At 48.5% G+C, this 23,541-nt stretch overlaps 1 protein-coding gene across 1 annotated transcript; it reads left to right on the top strand.

Moving 5' to 3' along the window:
• Positions 1 to 14,190: 14,190 nt before the first annotated feature.
• Fam210b (family with sequence similarity 210 member B) lies at positions 14,191 to 23,408 on the top strand. Its single transcript, XM_021650088.2, has 3 exons — positions 14,191 to 14,466; positions 19,235 to 19,404; positions 20,145 to 23,408. Exons 1-3 carry the CDS (start codon positions 14,281 to 14,283, stop codon positions 20,359 to 20,361), a joined length of 573 nt encoding a protein of 190 aa, XP_021505763.1. The 5' UTR covers positions 14,191 to 14,280; the 3' UTR covers positions 20,362 to 23,408.
• The last annotated feature ends 133 nt before the right edge of the window (positions 23,409 to 23,541 follow it).

Genomic DNA, 23,541 nt, shown 5'->3' with positions numbered 1-23,541 from the left:
GGTCTAAGAAGCTGTTTCTAAGAAAGCATTTGAGGGTCTAAGAAGGTGTCTTAAGGTTGGTAAATGCAAGTTATGAAGTTTGGAAGGTCTAAGGTAATTTAAGGTATCTCTAAATAGATAAAAATGCTTCATATTTCTCCTGCGTCTAGGCTAATATTGTATTAACTGTTCAGAGCTTTGACATTTATCACTGGAGCTCTGATTTATTACTCTGACTCTAATAAAAACATTCCATTATACAATCCACTTTCATGGTTCCAAGCTCAAGACTTTAAATTTCCTTTGGTATATTTTTTAAGTATAGACTTAAAAGTTGTTTCTCGTTGTGCCAGATGTATATACATCCAATCTTCCAGATAGAGAGAAGATTCCTCCCCCAACTACCCGATCGCTACATTCCTGCACTCAGCCCTGGCTGATTGGTGAGTCTTTCCTTCCGGTTGGCATAAACACTTCCCTTTTATACAAGAGACTACCGGCACCTCTCTGTTTCACTGTGGAGTGGAGGTATCCCCAGCCATGGTCTTCACGTCTACAGTTGCTCCTCCTCTGACAAAGTATTAGGACATTCCACTAAGGTGAGATCCTCTCCTCAGCATGGTTTCTTCTGCTGCCGAAAATCCTGGTACCGGGTAAACCGTGTCTGTCAGGGCAGCTGTGCCTTTGCTCTCTGACCAGCCCTGATGAGTTGCTGGAACAGATTGCACCAATCTCCTTGATTGAGCCAAACCTTGCTCTTGGGATGCCTTGAAGGGTCACTGACTCCATTCTCCCCATGGGAATAGTCCATTTGCCTGTCCCTCAGATTCTCCTCTGGGAAGTCTTCTGGAGAATTTCAGATTTCTACACCTAGTACCCGCTTTAAGGGCCTCTAAGCTTTACACACCTCTGCAACCAAACTTGGCCTCAATATCCCTTAGATGACAGATCCAAAATGAGACCTTTTTAATTACTGTCAGTGGTCAAGTAAATGCGAAATCCTTTCTTATGCCCTACCTATCCAACTTCATTCTCTCTCTGTCTCTCTCTCTCTCTCTCTCTGTCTCTGTCTCTCTCTCTCTCTCTCTCTCTCTCTCTCTCTCTTCCTCTCTTTCTCTCTTTGTTTTTTTAGTTGGTTGGTTTTGGGTTTGTTTGTTTGTTTATTGAGACAGGGTTTTTCTGGTGTAGCCTTGGCTGTCCTGGACTCACTTTGGAGGCCTCATAGAGATCTGCCTGCCTCCCAGAGTGCTAGCCTTACAGGCTTGCGCCACCGCATTCCAGCTCTTCCTTTCTGGGGGGGGGGGGGAGAACAAAAGCCAAAAAAGCTGAAAAACCTAGAGTCTAACATCCAATTTATGTTACCCAACTCCTCCCGAGTATGAGGCTTGCCCTTGAGTATGGTTGCTATAGCCGGTGTCACTGCATTGAGGAAAACTGGCTTTCTGTCTCCCAGCAGCTATCTTTTGCAAATAACTTCTTGGCTAGGGCTGGGACTTTGCGTCCACGTCCACTCCTTCATGCTGGGATTTCAGTCTAGCTTGAGCTTTTGCAGGTTCCACACATGTTGTTATGGTCTCTTAGAGCTCATTTGTGCACTTTCCCTGTTGTGTTCCCAAAAAGAAAACCTACAACTATTATTCCGTATAGTATTTGAATGAGAATGGCCCCCATAGGTTCCTGTGTTTCCGTTCTTGGTCCCCAGCTGGTGGAAATGTTTGAGAAAGATTAGGAGGCGTGGCCTTCTTTAAGGAGGTATATTACTGGGCATGAGCTTTTCAAAAGTCCACAGCACTCCCCAGCTAGCTCTCTCCCTCCACCCCACCCCCCACTTCTATCAGGCCTGAGGATTGAGATGTAAGCTCTCTCAGGTACTACTCTACTTCCAGGTTTGCCTACCTTCTGTCGTGCTCACTGCCGTGAAGGACATGGATTTGAACTATCCATCTGAAATTGCAAGCGTTAAATAAACTCTTTCTTCTATACGTTGCCGTGTTCACGGTGTATCTTCACAGTCATAAATAGAAAAGTAACTAAGCAGAGGTTGGTACCAGGTGTGCTACCAAAAGCTGTGATGGGCCTGCCATGCTGTTGTTTTTTTTTTAATAAAATGGGGACACTTTGGTATTTTAGACTAGAAAATCAGCTGGATGCTGTATAATTGAATGTTGTGACTTAACCGGTCATCCTAGGATGAACTTGGAAGGCAATAGTGCTGAGAGCAATGTGGACTATGGAGGCCCAGCTCACAAAGTTTCCGAGGGCACCAGTGTTAACAGCTGGACTAGAGACCATTCTTGTGATATATTCTTTGGCAAAGAATGTGCCTGGTTTTGTGCCCTTAATTTGGAGCTAAGGGAACACTCTTCCGTTACCAGTAGAAGAACAAACTTGTACAGCAACTGTGGAAATCAGTGCGGCTGCTCCTCAGAAAGATGAGAGTCTATCCACCTCAAGATCTTGGGCTTATACCCAAAGAACCCTGTCCTACCACAGGGACACTTGCTCAGCCATGTTCACTGCTCTCTATTCATCATAGCCAGAAACTGGAAACAGCTTAGATGCCCCTCAGTAGAATTGAGAAAGAAAATGTGGTAAATTTACACAGTGAGTATTACTCGTCAGTTAAATAAAAATGACATCATAAAGTTCACAGGCAAATTGACATGATTAGAAAAAGAAACTCATTCTGAGTAAGGTAACACAAACTCAGAAAGATAAATATGGTATGTATTTGCTTATATGTGGTTATTAGCTGTTAAATAAATGATAAGCAAGCTACAGTACATTGACCTAGAGAAGTAAGATACAGAGCAGTAGTTCCCAACAGTGCTAAATGCTGTGACCTTTAATACAGTTCCTCATGTTGTGGTGACCCTCAATCATTAAGTTATCTTTGTTGCTACTCCATAACTATAATTTTGCTACTGTTATGAACCATAATGCAGACGTTTTTTAAGACAGGTTTTCCAAAAGTGTTGTGACCCACAGGTTGGGAACCACCAGTATAGAGGCCTGGGGTGGGAGACATATGGATCTCCTTGAAAGGGGAGGAATAGAATAGGTTTTATCGGTGAAGTGCAGCATTGGGGGACAGAAACAGGAGGATCAGAGTGAGGAGGAGAGATGGTATTGAGGGAGTGAATGCACAGAGAGATAGCTAGAATTGAAAAGGAAAAAGAATGCTTGCTGCTAAATTGGAAAGTTGGGGACTAATTTCTCTGGGAGAGAATTGCACGGTTATTGATTACCATTCTGTTACATGTCTATGAGGAAGAAGAACAAGCAGGGCAAAAAGAAATAGAAAATGTATAGTTTAGGAAGAAAAAGTACAGCAGGAAATTTAAGGTTGGAGCCAAGGCTTGTGCTGAAAGAGACAGAGACCTGATGAGAAACGGGATGAAGGGAGTGACACTCCTGCAAGACCCCAACCAGCTGATCCTGCAAGTGGTGTAAGGAAAAGCCCTGAGAAATTCTCCGTTCCTAAAAAACAAGTCAATTGGGGGGGGGGGGGGGCGGGGAGGCTAGGCTTCATCCCAAGCAGGCAGCCAAACTTGGTGGCATCAGTCATGGGCTTCTGGCTTTAGAGTCATGAGGATCACAGGAGTAAAGGGTGGTAGAATCTTCCTCCATGGCTAAGGAAAGTTGCCGAATACAGGCCATGTCAGTCATCCTTCCAGGAAGCCCTAGAGGTCACTGCCTACACTGTGAATGAAGCCTGGGTTCCACTGGAGATGCCAGGATGTCGGGGGTAGCAAACCCGTGAGATGTCTGCCAGGGAGGGAGAGAGAGAGGGGGGGGGGGGGTTACAGGCAGAGGAGCCAGAAGGGTGGAGCTATCCAAGTGCTCTGGCATCAGACAGGAGCTCCAGATGTGTAGTTTGGGTCTTGCTTTGGCCCAGTATCTCCTCAGTACTCCCAATTCCTCCTTTTTGTAATGAACTGAGAAGGTATCAAGATACAGTCACCGAATGAATAAATAAACTCACCCCCAGTCATAAGGAAAATGCTCTCTGCCTACTCTTGTACAATTTTCATGATTGAGTCTATGAAATAAACAGACAATAAATAAATCAGCCAAAGAAACACACACCCGACTCACACAAATTGAAGACTCAGAGCTGAGCCAGATGGCTGACACTCCTACAACACTCTGCCTTGAGCACAGAAAGGGATGGGTGCCTGGGGGCTCGGGTGGAAAAAGGTCATCACCACTGACATAAACATATCATGAGACCCAGCTGGGCCTCCTCATGGTAGCCTCTCCCTGCTGTTGTCCTATTGGGTTTCTTTTAGAGGTGGACCTTGTTTTTGCAGAAGGTCACCTTTTTAGAGCTGTCCCTGTGTCTGCAGTGTCTCCAAATAGCCAGCTCAAAATAGGTCAAAGAAGTGAGTGTCCTGATTTCTACTAAGTTTGGGTTGAATTTTATTTTTTGCAGTGAACGAGTTAGAGTTATAATTGTTTTTAAAAGTTTCGTTTTTAAATTTTCCACAATTACAATAGAACGGGCTCTGACTGGCTTTGAAGTTATTGACTTTAGCCCCTGTCATACCTACGCTCCTCAGACATGATTCAGAGAGAGCTCCCTCCATCGTTATTAGTAATGATTTCCCACATTGCCATTAGAGACCATTTCATACAAAACACCCTTCAGACCTCCCCGGCCCAGTTCTTCTGGATCCCTCCTGAGTACTGAGAAATGATGGGCCCTTACTGAAAGGCACTGTGATTCTCGGAATGCCCCATGATTATGCCCAACAGTCAGCTACTTCCCTCCCACTGACGGCCTTACAGTCAGTGTCTCTCCCCAAACAGCTCAGTGTTCCAGCACCTGAGGTGCTGTGTCCTGAGCCACCCACCCTCCAGCTTAGAGCAGCCCACACCTACCAGCTTCTTCTCAAAATGGGTGAGTGAGAAAAGCCACAGTGGACCTGGTATGTGCTGACTGGCCTTAGGGTGATGGCATTCTGCCCAATGCTGTGCCAGTGCTTTTGAGTCTCTCTCTCTCTCTCTCTCTCTCTCTCTCTCTCTCTCTCTCTCTTTCTCTCTCTCTCTCCCCACCTCCACAGCAGCCCAGTGGAGCAGGGAGTGTCTTTGTGCCCAGTCTACAGACAAGGAAGCTGAAGCTCAGAGATGTGGACAGACTTGCTTTACCCACAGGGTAAGTGTGAGTTAGAAGGGCAGGCATGCTAGGCAATCTGATGGCCAAACCTCAATCTATAAAAAGCCCTTTTCCTCCACGAGTTGAGCCAATCTTCTGCTTGTCCTAATCAGGGAAAACGCTTTCATGGGGCCAGCCACACAACAACAGTGTTACTCTGAGCTGGGTGTGGTGGTGCATGCCTTTAATCCTAGCACTGGAGGAGGCAGAGGCAGGCAGATCTTGGTGAGTTTGAAGCCAGTCTGGTCTACAAATCGTGTCCAAGACAGCCAAGGTTACACAGAGAAACCCTGTCTTGAAAAACAAAATCAAAGAACAGTGTTACTCTGGAACAGGTGGACAGTTGTCACATCAGCTTACAGGGTGGAGAAGGCCTGCGTCCAGGGTATTAGGGTTTGAACATAAGTGTCTCCCACAGGCTCGTGTATTAGAACACTTGGTCCCCAGCTTGTTGTACTGTTTGGGGAAGGTTATGAAACTTTTAAGAGGTGGAGCCTGGATGCAGGAAGTGGATCTCTGGGATATGGACCTTGGCCTGCTTCCTCTTCTATCTCTGCTTCCTGATGGATGTGCCAGATGTGAGCAAACTCCTGCTTGAACAGCTGGGACCTTTCCTTCTGCCTAGCGTCCCACCATGATGGACTGGCTATACCCCTAAACCGTGAGCCAAAATAAATCTTTCCTCTTGGAGTTATTTAGCCTCATATTTTGTCAGAACAGTAAGAAAAACCACAGGCAGTTTTTGAGCCTGCAACTTGAGCACCCGTGCATAGTGGAGTTGCTTTCCAAAAATATCACAGAGATGTGTGTGTGTCCCACATTGCAACAGGGGAGCTGGTGTTCAAGGGTTTTTACAAATAATTGATTTTAATTATGGGGTATATGCACGTGAATGAGAATGCCCAGAGAAGCCAAGAGGGTGTTGGGTCTTCTAAGGCTCAAATTGCAAGTGTTTGCGAGCTACCTAGGAACTGAACACAGGTCTTCTGCAAGAGCAACAAGCTTTCTTCACCTCTGAGACATCTCTCCAGTACCCCCAACCCACCCACCCAAGTTTTCTTCACATCTTGGGGCCTCATGGCTAGTAGTCACAAGCTCCAGAATTTAATTTTGATCCGTTTGCCTCCAGAGATCTTGTCAGGTGGCCACCCTAGGATCTTGTTTTGCTAGGCAGAAGCTTCAGAGCTCACGATGAACATGGGTATTGGATGTGTACTGAATGAACAAATAAATGAATGGATGAGAGTATTCCAAAGAGCAATCCCGGGATTGCTGCCAGGATCTGAGGGTGTAGGACATCGTGAATAATGGAGGCTAGAAAAAGGCCATTGGATTCAATTATCAAAGTCAGGTGGTGACCACAACACTGGAAAAGGAAACCATAGATCTATCCATTGCCGAGAAATGGTCTCCATCATGGCACCAGTAATGGTTTGAGTGAAAATGTCCCCCTTAAGCAAATAGACTTGAATAGTCACCGAGGAGTAGCACTATTTGAAAGGATTAGGAGGTGTAGCCTTGTTGGAGGAAATGTGTCACTGGGGATGGGCTTTCCAAAAAGGCGAGGTACCAAAAAACCATTCCAAGCCCATAGTCTCTCTCTTCCTGCAGATCTAGCAGAACTCTCAGCTACCTCTCCAGCATGATGTCGGCCTGTGTGCCACCGCACTCCCCACCATGATGACAAAGGACTAAACCTCTGAACTTTAAGCTAGCCCCAAATAAATGCTTACCTTTGTAAGAGTTGCCGTGGCCATGGTGTCTCTTCACAGCAACAGAACACTCACTAAGAGAACACCACAGAATGCCCCGCCTCACTGAAAATGATGCTCAAGCACACCAGTCTCAACAGCAAAAACACTGGCAAGACTACTAAGGGAAAGGTCATGTCAGACGTGCGTGAGCACAGCTGACCCCATTTTCCTCCATTTCTGGGAGGAGTACTTCAGCAGAGCTCCCTCATGTGCTGGTCTCCTGACCAGAGGGCTGTGACTTGACAGCTTGCTGGGAGGAGCAAACAGCAAGCAATGCAAAGCAGAACTGAGTGGCAGCCATATTGTCATGTTTTCTGCCCTTGTACCAGGCCAGTCCTGTAAGTGCTTGTAGATTTTGTCTCCTTATCCTTCTATCCCAAACCGTGACTAAACAAACCCTCTTCTCTTTATAAATCACTTGCCTCGTGTATTTCATCGTGGTAAGATGAAGCTGACCGATGCTCCTTCCTTCTCTGCAAACCTTTTAGATAGATTTCACAGGGACCTGAATACCAGGAGTTGGTGATTCACAGTGGCATGAGCGCCAAGAGGCAAGGCCACTGGCAGATTACACAGGGACATGAGCACCAGGAGTCATGGCCCCTACCATATCGGAGGCCACAGAAACTGTGCAGGGCACCTGCTTTCCAGTAGCTTCCTGTGGGAAGAGGGTCAATACTTCCTCTGCCAACCCTGAGAACTACATCAGAGTCCAAGCCAAACTGGCTCCTCTCCCTCCTGCTATGAGAGGAAATAATTTTCTGTAACAGGCTGCTCCCTAAGAAGGAAGGCTGGTTATCTATCACTCAGCCTCTGCCTCATTACTCTTGAGACACACAGCCAATTTTCCCGGTGCCAATGTCTTCCCTCTGTGTCATGCAGGTGTGAGTCTGATCTGCAAAAAGCCAGCACCTCATAATCTGACCATTAGAGAGGCGTACAGGCTACAAATCATATTTCTGTTTTCAATTCCAATAAAGACAAGCTGAAGCTTGAGGTCTGAAGGTTCTTGTTCGCATCTGCTTCTATTGCCCCTACCCTAAGGGCTTTCCTGGAAGAGCAGGTGTTGCATCCGTACTCAGGGTTGATTCAGTGGCTTTTTATTTTTGCTAACATATGTGTACGCTCATACACAAGAAAAATAATACACATGTGGCGGTCAGGAGACGATTTGCAAGAGTCAGTTCTCTCCTGCCATTATGAGTCTGTCAGTCTTGGTAGCAAGTGCCTTTCCCCGCTGAGCCACCTCATTGTCCCAGCTCTTTGTTTTTCTTCATGTCAAAGAAGGCTCTTGATGTATCTACGTGGGACCAGCTGTTGGGAAAGCTGGAGAAATCTCACCATGTCTTACCACAACTTCTTCAGGATGTCACCCAGCAGCCGAAGCCTCATGAATAAGGACACACAGATACCCACAGGATAAATAACCCAAGGAAGGAAAGCATGAGAGTAATCAACAGCCACTGGGTTCCCCAGCTCAGCTACAGGTCACCACAGGCTGCACCGAGAGAATGCCACCAGGGTGTCACTGGGGTGAGGTTCAAGCCAGCTCCATGGTGGATGAGTGCTCCTTATTTTGTGTGTTTGTGTCTTTTCTTGAAACCAAATCCTAACCTGAGTCCCCTAACTCCAGGCCCAAAAGTTCCAACCTTACATCCTGCATGGACACCCCAGAAAATTGTGATATATAGAATATTCTAGAAGAACCCTGGGGTCTTTGGGGCAGTACCAAAGGGTAATTTGAGATTTGGGGAGCTACTAGGTGTTCACTTTAGAATTGTTTTTCTTAATATATGCATGATATATAGATATTATGAAGATTACATGATAAAATATTGAAATGTCACTATCAGTTATTTCTGAAAGCAAGTGTTCAGAGCTCACATTGCTCTCCCACTGCCATGCAAGCGTGGTTGTGACTTCTGAAAAGCCTGGTGTGCAGGGGTTGTAGCTCAGCGGGCAGAGTGCTTACCTGACAGGAAGCCTTGGGGACGCGATCCCTAAAACAATATGAAAAGTGAGGACGTGGCGCATGCCTGTAATCTCAGCACGTGGGAGAAGCAGAACAGCCAGGAAGTTTAAAGGTTATCCTCAGCTAAAGAGCAAGTTCAGGCCTGCCTGGGCTACGTGAAACCTATCAAGACGGAGACACAGAGAGAGGGGAGGGAGGTCGGCCACAGGCTTCATTAGTCATTTTCTACCTCGAGTTTTGAGACAGGGTCTCTCACTAGCCTGGAGCTCACGGATGAAGCCAAGCTAGCTGGCCAGCAAGCCCCCAGGGATCTGGCCATCTGTCATCTCCCTAGCACTAGAAGTGTGTGCCAACATGTCTTTTCCACGTGTGTTCAGGGGATTGAACTCAGCTCCTCATGTTTGTCCGGCAAACACTTTACCAGCAGAACTATCTCCCCAGACCTATTTAATGCGGTTTTCAAAGAACAAGGGAAAACCAGGAGAGGAGGACAGAACCTGAAAGGTGAGAGTTACGATCTTGGTACCCCATCTCTTCCTCACCCCAGCGAGTGTCTCTCCAAAACGTCTCCTCAGTTCAGGTTCACCTAGCTGTTCTGGTTTTCATTCTGATACTGTTGCAAATACTATGTCCAAAATCAACTTAGGAGAAACGGGTTTATTCTGCTTATGCTTGCAAGCCACCATCCATTACTGACAAAATTCAGGGCAGGAACCCAAGGGAGGAACTTAAATCAAAAACCATGAATGGTGCTTGCTAGCTCACTCTCTGGCTCGCCTTCAAGCTCATGCTTGGCTAGCTTTCTCTACATCCCAGAGCTACCTGCTGCCCCCAGTGAACTAGGCCCTCCTTCGTCAATTAAAAATCTATACAATCCACCATAGACATAACCACATAAACCAAGCAAATCTAAGCAATTCCTCAATCAAGGCTCTCCACTCAAATGGTTCTAGGCTGTGGCAAGTTCAAAATTAAGGCTAAGAAGACACCAGCCACCCTCTGTGCACTGGTCAATTCTGCAGGCTCTCATGGTACCATGGAGGATACAAGGCTTGGTGGCATAGCTGTGACTCTCCCCACCGTGGTAGGTTTAGCCGCAGGAGGTAGGTGCAGCCCATTTGAGCAGAGCTGGGAGCCGAACCTCAGCCAGTCTGTACCATACACCCTCCAGAACACCGAGGTGAAGCAGGGCTCATGGAAGCTCTTGGCAGCAAAGCCCACAGGCTTTACACTGCAGTTCTATGAGCCCTGCAATCTGAGTGACGTTCCCTCAACTCTGAGTTAGATTCTTCATCTTGAGTGGAAGCCAAGGGCCTCTATGACATCCTGTAAGGGACTGTGGCCCAGAGGAAGGCTCAGCCCCACAGTTGGCACCCAATCTGCTGTCTGGCATGGAGGTACACATTGTATTTAGAAAAAGAGAGTTCAGTGAGGTTGGTCAAGCAGTGTAAGCCCGTTAGCTCTCAGGATGCTGATCTGTGAAATGCAGTCTCTATGTCTTCGCCTAACCAAGCATGGAATCTGAACACAGAGCACAACAGACCCCTGGCCTTAAGAGAGGCCCTGCCCTTGGGGCAATGCCTATCATTTGGCATTTTTAATAATTTTAGAAGCAGGACCTTTCATTTTCCATGCAAACTGAGTTTCTTGCTTATTTCCTTTCTTATTGACAGAATGTTTTGTTCTCCTCCCCATTCCAGTCGGTACCCCCACCCAGGTCCGAGGGAAACAGGGATTCCTGTTTAGCTCACTGCATCTTTTCCTACTTGAAACTGGTTTTGCCACCATGATTCTGTCACAGTGACTCTTCTCCTTGGTGCCAGCATATTTACTAAAGCATGAGGCTTTTTTTTTTTCCTTTTTATAGACAGGTTCCTACATAGCCCAAGCTGGCCTCAACTCACTGTGGAGCTGAAAGTGACCTTGAGTTTCTGATCCTTCTCCCCAACTTCCCACACATTAGAATTACAGGTGTACCACAGCACACCTGGCTTGTTTTAGGGGTTTCCTTCTTTTGCATACTTCCTAGCTGGTTCTGGGATGCAGGTAGAAGGAGCCAGTGCAACTGCAATATTGATGTATAATAAGCAGAAGCCACTGGTGCCACTTCCCCTGCGAAGGTCTCAGGGTATTAATAGTGGTTGGCAGTGATTCGCTGATCAGTCTGCTGAAACATGACCCAGATAGAAAGGCAGCTGGGAACCCTTCCTGGAAGGGTCTCAGCCCAACTCTGCAGGAGTCCCTGACAGCCAGTCCCCAAAGCACTGAGTCAGAGATGCAGAGGGAACTAGGACCCAATCCCTTGCAGATGACGCTCCTGCTGAGAGATCTCACTCAAAAGGCTGCACTCCCCAAGCCTCAATTCCTCATGCATAAAATAAGGGTCTGTGGAGAATACATGCATTAATGAGTCCAGCACAGAAGGAAAGAAGAGAGAGAGAGAACATAACAAGCGACTGGGCTGAGTCTTTTGTTCTCCACAGCCCTGGTTCTCCTCTAAAGAATTTGTGATCTTGGTGACTGTGTTCTGCATTCTTATAAAACTTTGAACTATTGTCTGATGACATCCCATAGAAGAAGAGTGCCTGTACCTTTTAACATTTGAGGGCACATCATCCACAAGGCAGACAAAACTAAATTCAAGAATGGGCTCCCAGGTGGGCTTAGCCTAAGATGTCTCAGTCTACCTTTTTAGCTATTTATTTATCAAGGGATTTCCTGGCACTTAGTCCTTAACATCTGTCAATTGACACCCTCCCCACCAGTGTGTGATCAGATCAGACCAACTAGGACAAATCTCATCCCAGTCAAGAGGGACAACTGAGACCAAACCACCAGATGGTTAGCGGAAGAGAGATCTTCAGAGAATATTGTTCAGTTGCAAAAAGGGAAGTTGTCAGATCAAAACTGCATGGTGGCACTGGCTTACAATCTCGGTATGTGGGAAACCAACGCAAGAAAGACTGTAAATGTGAGGCTAGCTCAAGCTATCTCTAAGCCACGGACAAGGAATCACAGTGGCCTGTGTCGGCCCCTCCAAAAGTAGCTCAGATGAGAAGTTACCTGACATGGTTACCTCAAGTCACCTAAACCCCCTCTAACCTCAGCTCCTAACCACATTCTGCTTACGTTTGTTTCAGATGCAGGAAGAGTCTGGAAATTTTCAGACTCCCAGCTGCTTGCTGTACTCCGATGCACACAGTTATGTACTGGAAAGTTCTCTGACCGATGAAAAGCCATGTTGCCAATCAAACGCACGCACGATGGAAGGATGCCATCCTCCACATGGCACAGAGGGAGTAGGTCTGAGTTACTATGGGCGGTGGTGATTTATGGGGGACAGCTGGGAAGAGAGGCACTTTCATCTACTGTGCTCTGAACACATGGTTAAGGTGTGGCCGAATTTCACAGCATTCCTCCTCATCCTCTGTCAAATTTAAAAGGAAACATTAAAGCACGTTTTTCTCTCACCCAAGAACCATAAAGCAAAACTCACAAACTCAGTTTCTACAAAACCAGAGCAGGAGGCCTGAGTGAATGAAGGAGACCCAGCCATAAGAGCATTGCGGGAAAGAGGAGGTCCACACAGGACCGTTTTGCCTTCTTCAGATACTCTTACAAATGATGGTAAACAGAATGGACGCATGTCCAGTATGCTTTATGACTGTAAGAGCCTGGCGGAGCTGAAATACAGCTAATACATCTTGAGAATTTTAGCTGTACACATTTTAGTTTTTGTGTTAATGAGACCGAGTTTGGGACTGGTCTGGAGCTCACCATCCTCTTGCTTCTGCTCCCCAAATACTGTAGTTAAAGGCCTGAGCCACGGTGCCGGTCTCGAGGACTGTTTTGAAATGGTTTCACTGGAGTGTGATTGCACTGCATAAAAGTGGCCTCTGCTTGGTGTACTGCAGCGACCACTCACTGCCCAGCCGTCCCCTGCTCCTTGAAGCCCAGCCCACCTCCCACTCTCGGCCCCAGATAGCCACTGATCTCTTTGGGGTCCAGGATTTTGCCTGTTTTGGCATTCTGTGAAAATGAAATCCGGCCTCATGTTGTGCTTGTAGCTGGGATGTTTTCATTTGGCACGGCTGTTCCTGAGACTCTCCCTGGGATGGATGTGTCGACTTGTTCCTTTTAAAAACAACTTTATGATTGTTGTGTGTGTGAGGGCATGTATGCAGGTCAGAGGACGGCTCTGTGGAGACAGCGGCTCTGTCTTTTCCCCTTTTCCGGGGTCCCGGGGTGGTTGCTGAGCCGTCTCCCCAGGCCCAGATGTCCCTTTAACCCCTAACAAGTGACCTCCACTCCAGAACTGTGCCATAGTCTGACGTTCCTTTCCCAAACTGATATCTGGATTGTCCTGTTGTGAATATTTGTGTCTTTTGCGCATGTTTGCACCACAAGTTCTCAAGTGGTCGAGACCAGCCTTGAACTCCTAACCCTTCTGTCTCAGCCTCCTGAGTGCTGGAATTGCAGACATGCAGCACCACATCAAGATCACAGTTTTGTTCCTTTCTTAGGTTATAAAAACAAAAGGGTTAATTTTGGCTCATGGTTCTGGAGGTCCAGGGTAGAGGGCCACATCTAATGGCAGCAAAGCTTTCCTGTGGGCTCAAGTGCCCAGGCAGTGCAGTCACCAGGTGAGAGAGATTGAGCTCTTGTCACATTTCAGTCTGGAAGAGAAATGTGAGTCTTTCCTTCTCTTGGGACGCTATGGGAGTGGAGTCGCTGGGCAACCTGGTTTGTGTACTTTCAACTATCTGTGAAAGGACCAAACTATTCTCCACAGTGGCTGTTTTCATGTTCACACCAACAATGCAGCAGCTCACTTAGAGGGCTTCTTCAAGTGAGAGTTGATTTCTACAGCTCCTTTCTTCTTTAAAGTGATAATACAAGCATCAGTCTTCCAGGTTTCACCCATTCTTACTGGGAGTTAAAATAAAGGATGCATTGAGCCCTAGGCTGGGAACAACCGCCAGCCACACTCTGCATTCCGGAAACTCAAGAATCCTGGAAAGCCCTGCAAAAAATGCATTCCACAAACAACTGGCCTGAGAACCAGGCTGATGGACTTGGCCGGTTCCCCAGTCCCGCCCACTCCGTCTCAAAAGGCGGGCCTTAGCCAGGGAGGCGGGGTCGAGGGAGGGAAATAAAAGAAAGCGTCGCCGGATGGCCCCGCCCACCCAGAGATAGGTTGCTTCTGTGAAGGGCGGAGCTGATGGGTGGAGCCCAAAAGCCAGCGCTTCGCTGTAAAGTCCCGCCCACCCCGCGCTCCGCTCCGCTCCGGGGGGCGGGGTCTGGAGAGGGTGGGGCGTGGCCTAGTGGGGAGGGCAACAGGCCCCGGCCCCGCCCACTGGTCGGTATTGGGACCGGTTCCCCAGTGGGCAGCACCGCAGCACTGCTCGCGGTGCGCCATGGCCGGGCTGCTGGCTCTGCTTGGCCCGGCGGGAAGAGTGGGCGCCCGGCTGTGGACCCGGACCCCTTGTCTTCCGGGAGCCGCCACCTCCTGTGCTCCACCGCTCTGGGCCTTGGCCTTGTCCCGTCCGGGGCCGGACGCCCGGCTGCTGCGCACGGCCCGCGAAAACTGCCTCAGCCGCCAGGTAAGCCTCCCCACACCCACTCTTGACACTGATCTCCAGGTGACCCAAGCGCCGTGCCAGGGCCAGCCCCAAGGACAGTTTTTTTGCATTGCATCTGTCCGAAACGGGACCCGAGTTCTCAGATCCCAAGAGTCTGAGAAACATCTCTTTCCAGTTAGCAGCCAGAGAAACTGAGGCTTGGGGTGGTATGGTTCGCGGCCCAAGGTCATGGAGTAGCCCGCCGGGTCCCAGTTCGAAAGCCAGAACAGTAGTGTTACCGAGCAGATCGCAAGGGCCCTGAACTCGATGTGAACTTCCAAGGCCCCTTTTGAAGTTCAGTTCAGGCCTGGGCACTGGGCCCAGGAGGCGACGTCGGCCTCGGGCTACCGGTGTCTGTATCTAACGCCTCCCTTTCCTCGTTGCTCCACCCTTTTTATCTAGCTGGGAGAGCAGCAGGCTGATCGTCCTGTTTCCTTGTGATTGCTTTCCCTGAGTGCTAAGAGTGAAAACTAGCTTCCATTGAGAGAGCAGCGCATCTCAAGTAGGTCTCTGAAGAAAGTAGTGGAGTTTGGAGATCGCATCAAGTCGTGGCACAAGGTCTGGAGGAGTCTGGAAGACCACCGCCATGAATCAGGCAGCTCTGAGCTCTGACTGCCCTTGTAGCTTTTCAGTGAGTAGCCGAGGGGATTGGTCCCTCACCTCAGGTGCCTCTCACAAATATGCATGGACTTCCTTCCCCTCTTCTCTCCTGCCTGGCAGACTGGCCTCATCTCTGAACCTGGGCACAGGGCAGGATTCTCAGATTATACCAGGCTGCTTCCTGGTGATTCTTCAAAGCATAGCATAGCTTCCCTCTCCTCCAGAAAGCCTTCCCTGACTACCAGTGGTGTGCCTCTCCCCACCCCCTTACAGTGTTTTCTCTGGAGCTCCGATCTCCTCTGCCTTCATGATCTAGAACAAACTCCCACTTTGTTCCGCCACATCAGCCCTGTTGGCAGCCCGCACTCTGCCTTGAGAGGGTGTTTACAGCAAGGATGAGTGCTCTCTCAGGCTTCCAGGATCCCCCTCTCTGCTTGCTCAGTCAGTGTAACCTTGATCAAATGCTATCACTTTTCCATGTCTATGAAATGAGCTGTTAATTAGTCATTTCCCGGAGGGTGAATGTGATAGGAGATAATGTGCTAGCTGGCATCTGCTACATCATGCCAACCCCAGCAGCTGCTGTGATCAGTGTGAGCGCACACCAATCCAAGGCTCCCGGAGCCCAGGAACCAAGCCTGTTTCTCCTGCTACTTTGATAGATGGATGGAATCAGAGCAGGATCAAAACCTGACAGAGGGTTAGAACAAAAGATACTCCTTAAGAGGCCAGCCGTGGGGGAAGGGCCTGCCCCTGGCCTCAGTCAAGATGCCGCTCCACCTCCACCCTGGCTGCCTTCACTCGGAGGCCAGCTGGGGTCTCCAAATGCTCTAGACATTAAATAAGTGTCTGAGTGGCATGCCAACCTCTCCCTGCAGCATGGACTTCACTGTGCCAGAGGGGGAGATAGACCACACAAGAAGCCCGTCCTTTTACATCACATGATTCAGGGTCACAGAGACCAAGTGAGGGGAGGCCACTTGTGACATGGAGGGTCAGGGCAGAACGGTGCACTCTTATGCAATCGGCTTGCTGGTTTTTCTTATCTAACATCCAGCACCCCTCCTGACTCCCTCCTTGCTTGGCTTGGTGTGTCCCCTCCCTGGTATTTCACTGTTTGTTGTCCGCTGCTCCCTAAAGTCACAGTCACCTTTGAGGTTTATCTCTTTGGTTCGTTGCACTCTCCCATACTCTGCAACACTCTGACCCAGAGAAGATACAGAGCCATAGTGCTGGAACTGGAATTGAGCTAACCACTGTGCTAACCACTATGCTGTCCTTGTGATGTACTCAGCCCTTCTGGGCTTTGCAGATCCTCTTCTGTTCATGGGCATGTGATCAGCCTTCCTGCCCCTCTTCTAATGTGGCTTCCTCTGGTTGTTTGGAAACACGATCTCATGTATTCCGACCAGGCTGTCCTTCAGCACAATAAGCCTGAACTTCCATCATCCTGCCTCCAACTCCAAAGGGCCGGGATTATAGGCTTATGCTACCAAGCTGGTTTTTACTGTGCTGGGAAATAAAAGCTTTGTGCATGCTAGACACTGTACCACCGAGCTGTGTGTCCGCCAGAGCGCTTGCAGGTCAGTGTGTCGGTGTTACACTCAGGATGGTCCAATGCACTTTTGGGTCAGTGTGTCGGTGTCACACACTCAGGGCAGTCCAGAGCATGTTTGGGTAGTAAACCGCAGTGCTTCATGGAGAATGAGCATCGGCAAATGCCCGTTGCTTGCAGGTTACACTCAAAAACCCCTTTGGTTTAACTTATTTAAACCCCTCAAGGACTTGGAAGAAAAATGCATGGTCCTTCATGCATAACAGAAGGGACTTTTCCAGGCTGTTCTGGTTCCGGAGGTCAGGAGAAAAGCTGCTGGCACCTTCTTTTATTGGCCAGCTCTTGCCATTGTCTCCTTCTTGAGCCCTGAACTCCTCTACTGAAATGCTTGCAGAAGCTCTGGTTCTTTCTGATAAGTATCCCTTCCCCCTGAGCTGCAGAAGGTGTGGCTGAGCTGATAGGACAGTCTGCAGACCTTCCCAGTGCCTACACCTACGTCAGGCCAGTGTCAGTCAAAAGCCCATTGACCTGCGGCCCAAGCAATCTCAGTTATGGCCCAGTCTCCATGCCCCAGAGCAGCCACAGCTGTCTCTGCTGAGGCGGCCTTTGTCTCATACCCTCAGTTTTGGCAAAAGGCCTTCTGGCCCAGAAAAGAGAATAGAAAGGCAGGCAGCCTGTCTTTCAGCTAGAAAATCAACAGCAGTTTCTGCTGGGCTGGAGGAGCAAACCTTAGAACCAGACATTTGTTTGTTTTAGAGAGGAGAGCAGGCTGGAGGGATGACTCAGTGATTAAGAGCACTAGCTGCTCCTGCAGAGGACCTGGGTTCAGTTCCCAGTACCCATAGGACAGCTCAAACCATCTACAGTTCCAGGGGGATCTTAGGCCTTCTGGCCTCCGAGGACGCCAGACATGTACATGGTGCACAGATACATACATGCAGGCAAACAGACGCAGTTGGTGAGCTTGGGGACTGCCGCTCAGAACACAGGGCTGCTTTCTTCTCACTAGGGGAGCCCTGACCCATCTCCTGGCGCTTCTGGTGTACTCACTCCCCTTTGCAGAGTTGCTTAGCTGCAACACAGTCGTAATCAGGGAGGAATCTGCCCGGCTGCAGGATCAATAGCCAGAGGTGACCATCATTTTTTGTCTAATCCAGGAGTGGCTGGGGTCTCTTTTGTCTGTCCCAAACTTCTTAGCATCCAGTGCACGGTACAATCGCCCCCCACGTGACCCTCGAGATGGCTTGGTGGGTAAAACACTTCTTGTCTTGCATGCCTGGCAACCCTGAGCTCAATTCCTGGTACCCACTGTGTGGTTTGAATAAGCATGTCCCCACGGGCTCGGGCTTTTGACACTTGGCCCCCAGTTGGTGGCGCAGTGTGGGGCAGTGCAGCCTTCAGAGGGGGCGGCCTCTGAGTCTGTGGCCCTGCCTAACTTCCAGTTTGTTCTTTGTTCCTGATATGACCTGTGAGGGTCCTGCTCCCACCACCATGCCTGCTGCCTCCTGCCAGGCCTCCCCACCGTGACGGACTCTTGTCCCTCTGGAACTGTGAGCCAAAAGGAACTCTTTCACAAGTTTCCTTTGGCCGTGGTGTTTTATCACCACAACAAAGAAGTAACTGATACTCAGACATGACGGCGGGTGAAGAGACACGACTCCACCAAGCTGCCCTTTAACGCCACGTACATAGTGTGACAAGCATGGCTGTGCTCACAGGCGCGCGCAGGTGAATTGGCCTTCCCTATCAGGATTCCTGTCTCAGTGAAGGCCTGTGGCTTTTGGAGCTCCATCCTATGCCAACCCTACTCCCTACTCCCCTCTCAGGGTAGTGTAGACATGGAGCTGTGTACTCAGGCCACAGGCTGCATTGAATCTGCAGTCAGAAGGCAGAGAGAGATCAACCGCTGGTGCTCAGCCCCCTTTCTTCTTATACAGCACGGAGCCTTGTCCCAGGAATGGTGCCACTTACATTCAGGGTGGGCTTGCCTTAACCCCCTTGGAAGCACACCCACAGACCTAGCCAGACCTGTCTCCTGAAGTTATTCCAATCAAGCATTACACCTCCGGCCTTGATAAAAAGCCTGTGTTGCTCCTCTGGGGCTTGACACATTAGCTTCTTGGCTAGATCCTGGGAGTCCAAACTCGGCCTCACTGGGCTGAGGTCAAGGTGACAACAGGACTAGTTTCTTCCTGAGGCTCCAGGGCAGAATCCTTTGTGCAACTTCTAAAGGCCTCCTGCCCGGTCCCTGGCCACACCCTCATATCAGTAAGGCAGCAGTGCAGCAGCATCAGACCTCTGCACCTCCTATTACCTCTCCTCTTGGACTCCAACTCCTGCCCCCCGCAACCCGCCACCACCCTGTTATGTTTCCATTAGTCCCACCCAGAAAAATCCAAGTTAACATTCCCATCCCAAGGTCCATGGCCAGACCCCAGCTGCCAGGTCCTTCTCCGGTAGGAGATGCCCTGGACATTGCCAGGGCCATTGTTCTGCTGACCTAGGCCTGCTGACCTAGTGGGAGGGGTGCACAGCCCAGATAAGGGTAAAAGCCAGTGGCATCCAGCAACCTAACCTCCCCTCGTCTGTGCACAGGAGCCCAGCAGAATCACCGAGCCAGGAAGCGGTGGCAACAGCACAGAGAAAAAGCTAAGCAAATCGCAGCAGCTGAAGAAAGTTTTCCAAGAATACGGGGCTGTGGGCGTGTCGCTGCACATTGGGATCTCACTGGTGTCCTTGGGGATATTTTACACAGTTGTTTCCAGGTACGGCTTTTGGACAAACGTTCACTATGTTTGTGGCTGGATGTGGGAGTGCTTGGGAGACCAAGACCAAAAACGTTCCAGGTCAGCCCTGGTCTTGAGCGTGAGGTCTGTCCTCAAATAACAGAAGGAAGGAAGACGTGCTGGGGTGCAGCCCAGTTGGTAGAAGCCATCATTCGCAAAGCCCTGGGTTCCGTTCCTCAAACAGCATCAGCCTCACCTGTAATCCCAGCATTCAGAAGGCAGAGGCAGGGGCCCCCACAGTTCCAGGTCATCCATCCTTGGCTACATAGACTTTGAGGCCGGCTGAGGTTACACGAGACCCTGTCTCAAAACATTCTTCATTTTGTTCTCCCTGCTGTAAGCTAATCTGTGGATGGATTTGTTCCTGTTATTGGTTTGTTTGCTGAAACCTACACACTCATCCTTGTACTATAATGCATTTTTCAAACATGGCTCATCTGGGTCGGCGAGATGGCTCAGCAGGTGAAAAGTGCTTACCCCACAAGCCTGGCCACCTGAGCTCCAGCCCTAGAACCCGCAGTGCAAGGAGAGAACCAACTCCTGAAAGTGGTCTGAGCTCCACGCACAACCCATGGTGTGTGCCTTGCCCACACTCACATACACAATAATCATAACATTTTTTAAATAAAAAAGCCAAACTACTGTTAAGCTAGACAAATCGATTTCTCCCTTTAACCCTGGCTGTAATGTTTTTCTTTGCCTCTTTCTCCTCCCCGCAGTGGTGTAGACATGTCTGCAATCCTGCTTAAGCTTGGTTTTAAAGAGTCCCTGGTGCAATCCAAGATGGCCGCAGGCACCAGCACGTTCGTGGTGGCCTATGCCATCCACAAGCTGTTTGCGCCCGTGAGGATCAGCATCACCTTGGTCTCTGTGCCCTTCATCGTCAGATACTTCCGCAGAGTGGGACTCTTTAAACCTCCAGTCACCAAGCCTTGAAGCCCGTGGCTTCTAAACTACTTTAGAAGTTAGTTGTTTTCAGGGTGGGTTTCTGGGGGGAGGGGCAGAGGCTATTATGGGTTGGTTTTTACTTTTACCAGCAAAAATCAGATGGTTTAGTTTACTTTCTTTTTTTTTTTTTTAATGCTGTTCCTCACAAGACCGTGTGCGTGACTTAAAATGTTACCAAGGCATCCAAGTGAGTTGACAGCCAGGCCTGGTGCTGCAGGCCATTAAACTCAGGAGGCTGAGGCAGGAGGATCTCACATTCTGGCCTGCTTGAGCTAGTTTAGGGTCAGCATAGCAATTTAGTTAGCAATTTAGTCAGACTGTCTTGGTCGACAGCGAAGAGGGGAAATCAATGGTAGAGTCCTCACCTGACTCACAGGAGGCCTAAATTCAATCCCAGAACAAAACAAGACTGCCTACAAATTGTCCCTTCTAGACCAGTGGGGCAGGAGTCCCGTTTGCCAGCCCCAGAGGCTAGTCTTTTCTCAGGTTCTTAAAAAGCAATGATTAATTTGCTTGCTTTTAAAACTCCCACTCCCCAGATTTGCACTGGCAGCAGCCCGCAGCTTAATACGCAACATTCTGCAGACAGCTGCCAGTGCTGCTACTAATGAAGCAAAAGTTAACAGTCCATAATCACAATCTACATTGACATCAAGCCCTTGACATTCACAAGATTTGCTTTGGGGAAAGCAGGCAAGAACTTCTCGTGTGCTTCATTGACTCCAGAGCATCTTTGTCTGGATGTGATGAGGGTGTTAGTCTGAAATTTCATAGATCCAGGGCAGTATTGTTTGTAAAATATAGGATCGCTGCTCAATTGTAATGTCATCTTTTGGCTCCTGATGCCCATATTCAGAGGAACTCAGAACACTCACGCAGAAGCTAAAAAGCACCCTAGCTTTCTTGGACAATCCATTTAGCTATCCAAGCGCTGGGATTAAAGGTGTGTGCCACCGAGCCTGACTGCCACTAGCTATCTGAAACTTGAGGGCATTCCAGAGCTGACATGTTCACCATGTGCCAATGAATGTTTTTAATTGAATTAAATCATATGCATAAAATATTTGTACCACATTCTGAAAAAAAAAAAGAAAATAATGCCTGTTCTAACTATAAAGAAACCAAGAAAAAAATACAAGCTAGGGAAAAGAGAGAGATCTTAATTAGGGTGATATTTCTGTGATGAAACACCATGACCAAAATCAGTTTGGGGAGGAAAGGGCTTATTTCATTCACAGTACCATATAACAGTTCATCAAAAGCAGTGAGGGCAGGAACCTGGAGGCAGGAGCTGATGCCTAAGGCCATGGAGGGGGTTCGGCTTGCTGGCTTGCTCCCCATGGCTTGCTCATCCTGCTTTATTATAGAAACCCAGGATCACCAGCCCAGAGGTGGTAGTGGTCTCAGTGGCAGTGGTTTCAACCCCTTTGACAAACCTCTATCTCGAAAAATAATGTACATTATGATTCAAAACAGTAGCAAATAAAAATAATTTTATGGTTAGTGTCACTACAACACGAAGAACTGTACTAAAAGGTCACAGCATTAGGAAGGTTGAGAACCACTAGGGTAGAGGGAGGTTAGAATAGAAAGTCAAGTAGAGAGCCAGACTCAGGCTTCCTCTTCCAGGAAGCCAGGAGCAGTTTGGGCAGGAATTGGCCTGCTCTATCACTCAAGCCTCCCCTCTGGGCAGGCTGGCAGAGAACACTTGTTCTATCAGATCCAAAGGAAACTCCATTCCCCAATGCTGTCCAAGTATCCAGAAATAGGTTCACCTGGACTATAATTCTAGTCCCAGAATTCCTCAGAGACTTGTGAAACGGGTTGCCCTCTACCAAAAGGAGTCATTTCCCTTACCTCTGGCAGAAGGGAATATATGTCCTGTTAACATATACTCGTGGCGCCTGGCAGCCTATTGAAGGGCATTCTGGTATCACAAGTACCTGATATGCACTACAGAGTATTCCTAACCCTTCTCATCTCTACCCTAAACTGGCCCTGGCTCACAGGCTTCCCTTCCCTCAGCTACCATCTTTATAACCCAGCTATTACTATTCTTGGCTCTTGCTACTCTCACTGTGCTTTCTCTCTTCTGTCCCATCCTGTTCTCCCCTCTGCGACAGGGAGCCCTGGCCATGTTCAGCCTACTTCTTTCTCTCCCTCTGCTCTGGAGGCTTAACAGATGCCTCTAGCTGTTCTCTCCTATCTACAGTAAAAGCCTTCCCTTCAGCATACCATGTCAGTTTATACAGTTCTCCCCTGGGAGCGAGTGTTTGAACTGTGAAGTCTGCTCAGCTGCATGGTGGGAAGGATTGCAATCATTTTTCTTGCTCACAATTCCTTTTAAATTACTTTGACAATCAGAAAACAGAAGAAAGAACCGTTTACAGAGATCTGGCTGACAGTTTCTTAGCCCACAGTTACCCACGTCATTTGTTAACATTTAAGAGGGTTTTTTTGAGACAAATTCTCTGTTCGTGAGATCTTTAAAGTGCGATTACATTCTTATTTTCCTCATAATGCAACCTACTGCCGAAAGCCTTTACTGATTTTAAATCAGGATGGTATTACAGAAACTAATTCCAAGGACATTTTCATAGCTGAGCAAGATGCCCTGGGCCAGTGACAGTTGACTGGATGGGGCCTCTCCATCTTGCCTGTGTCTAAACAGCCATGTTAGCTTCTAGCTCTGGATCCCCAACCCTACTACTCACCCATTCAGGTTCCTAAGTAACGCCCATGCAAAGAATCACATTGAAAGCAGCAATAAAACTTTGTACCCACAGCCATGTATCTTCCAAACCCACTCCGCTGTCACGCCTGTAGCCAGCAGCCAGAACATGGGGGATGAGTCGAGAGACTGAAGCACCATATAGATAGACCTAGCAGCAACATGCAGATCTGCTCCTACGAATTCTCTTTAGCGGAACTGGATCAAGGAAGCTGTTTTAAGATGTAAGCCATTGTTTGCCTCTAGTTTTTTTAAACAGACTGAGTGAGATTCTGTGAAACAAATAAACATCTCTGTAAAATTATGTGTTGCCTGTCACCTTCTGGTAAGCCATCACTGCTGCCATTCAGGAAGAGCACCATGTAAACGTGGCAGTAATGTGCTAGTAGCCTGAGCTATAGGAGGCAGTGTCCCATACTCTGCTTGGATCCCTGTAG

The sequence above is a fragment of the Meriones unguiculatus genome, chromosome 4 (genome assembly GCF_030254825.1).
Source record: "Meriones unguiculatus strain TT.TT164.6M chromosome 4, Bangor_MerUng_6.1, whole genome shotgun sequence".
NCBI classification, from domain to species: domain Eukaryota; kingdom Metazoa; phylum Chordata; class Mammalia; order Rodentia; family Muridae; genus Meriones; species Meriones unguiculatus.
The sequence above is the reverse complement of the archived record's forward strand: the minus strand, read 5'-3'. Positions and strand labels throughout refer to the sequence as shown.

What these genes read in the sequence shown, in the direction of transcription:
- Fam210b (XM_021650088.2), top strand. Translation starts at nt 14,281, where the DNA reads ATGGCCGGGCTGCTGGCTCTGCTTGGCCCGGCGGGAAGAGTGGGCGCC. An exon ending in AAAACTGCCTCAGCCGCCAG is followed by an intron (nt 14,467 to 19,234) that starts GTAAGCCTCCCC and finishes GTCTGTGCACAG; the next exon opens with GAGCCCAGCAGAATCACCGA. An exon ending in TTTTACACAGTTGTTTCCAG is followed by an intron (nt 19,405 to 20,144) that starts GTACGGCTTTTG and finishes TCCTCCCCGCAG; the next exon opens with TGGTGTAGACATGTCTGCAA.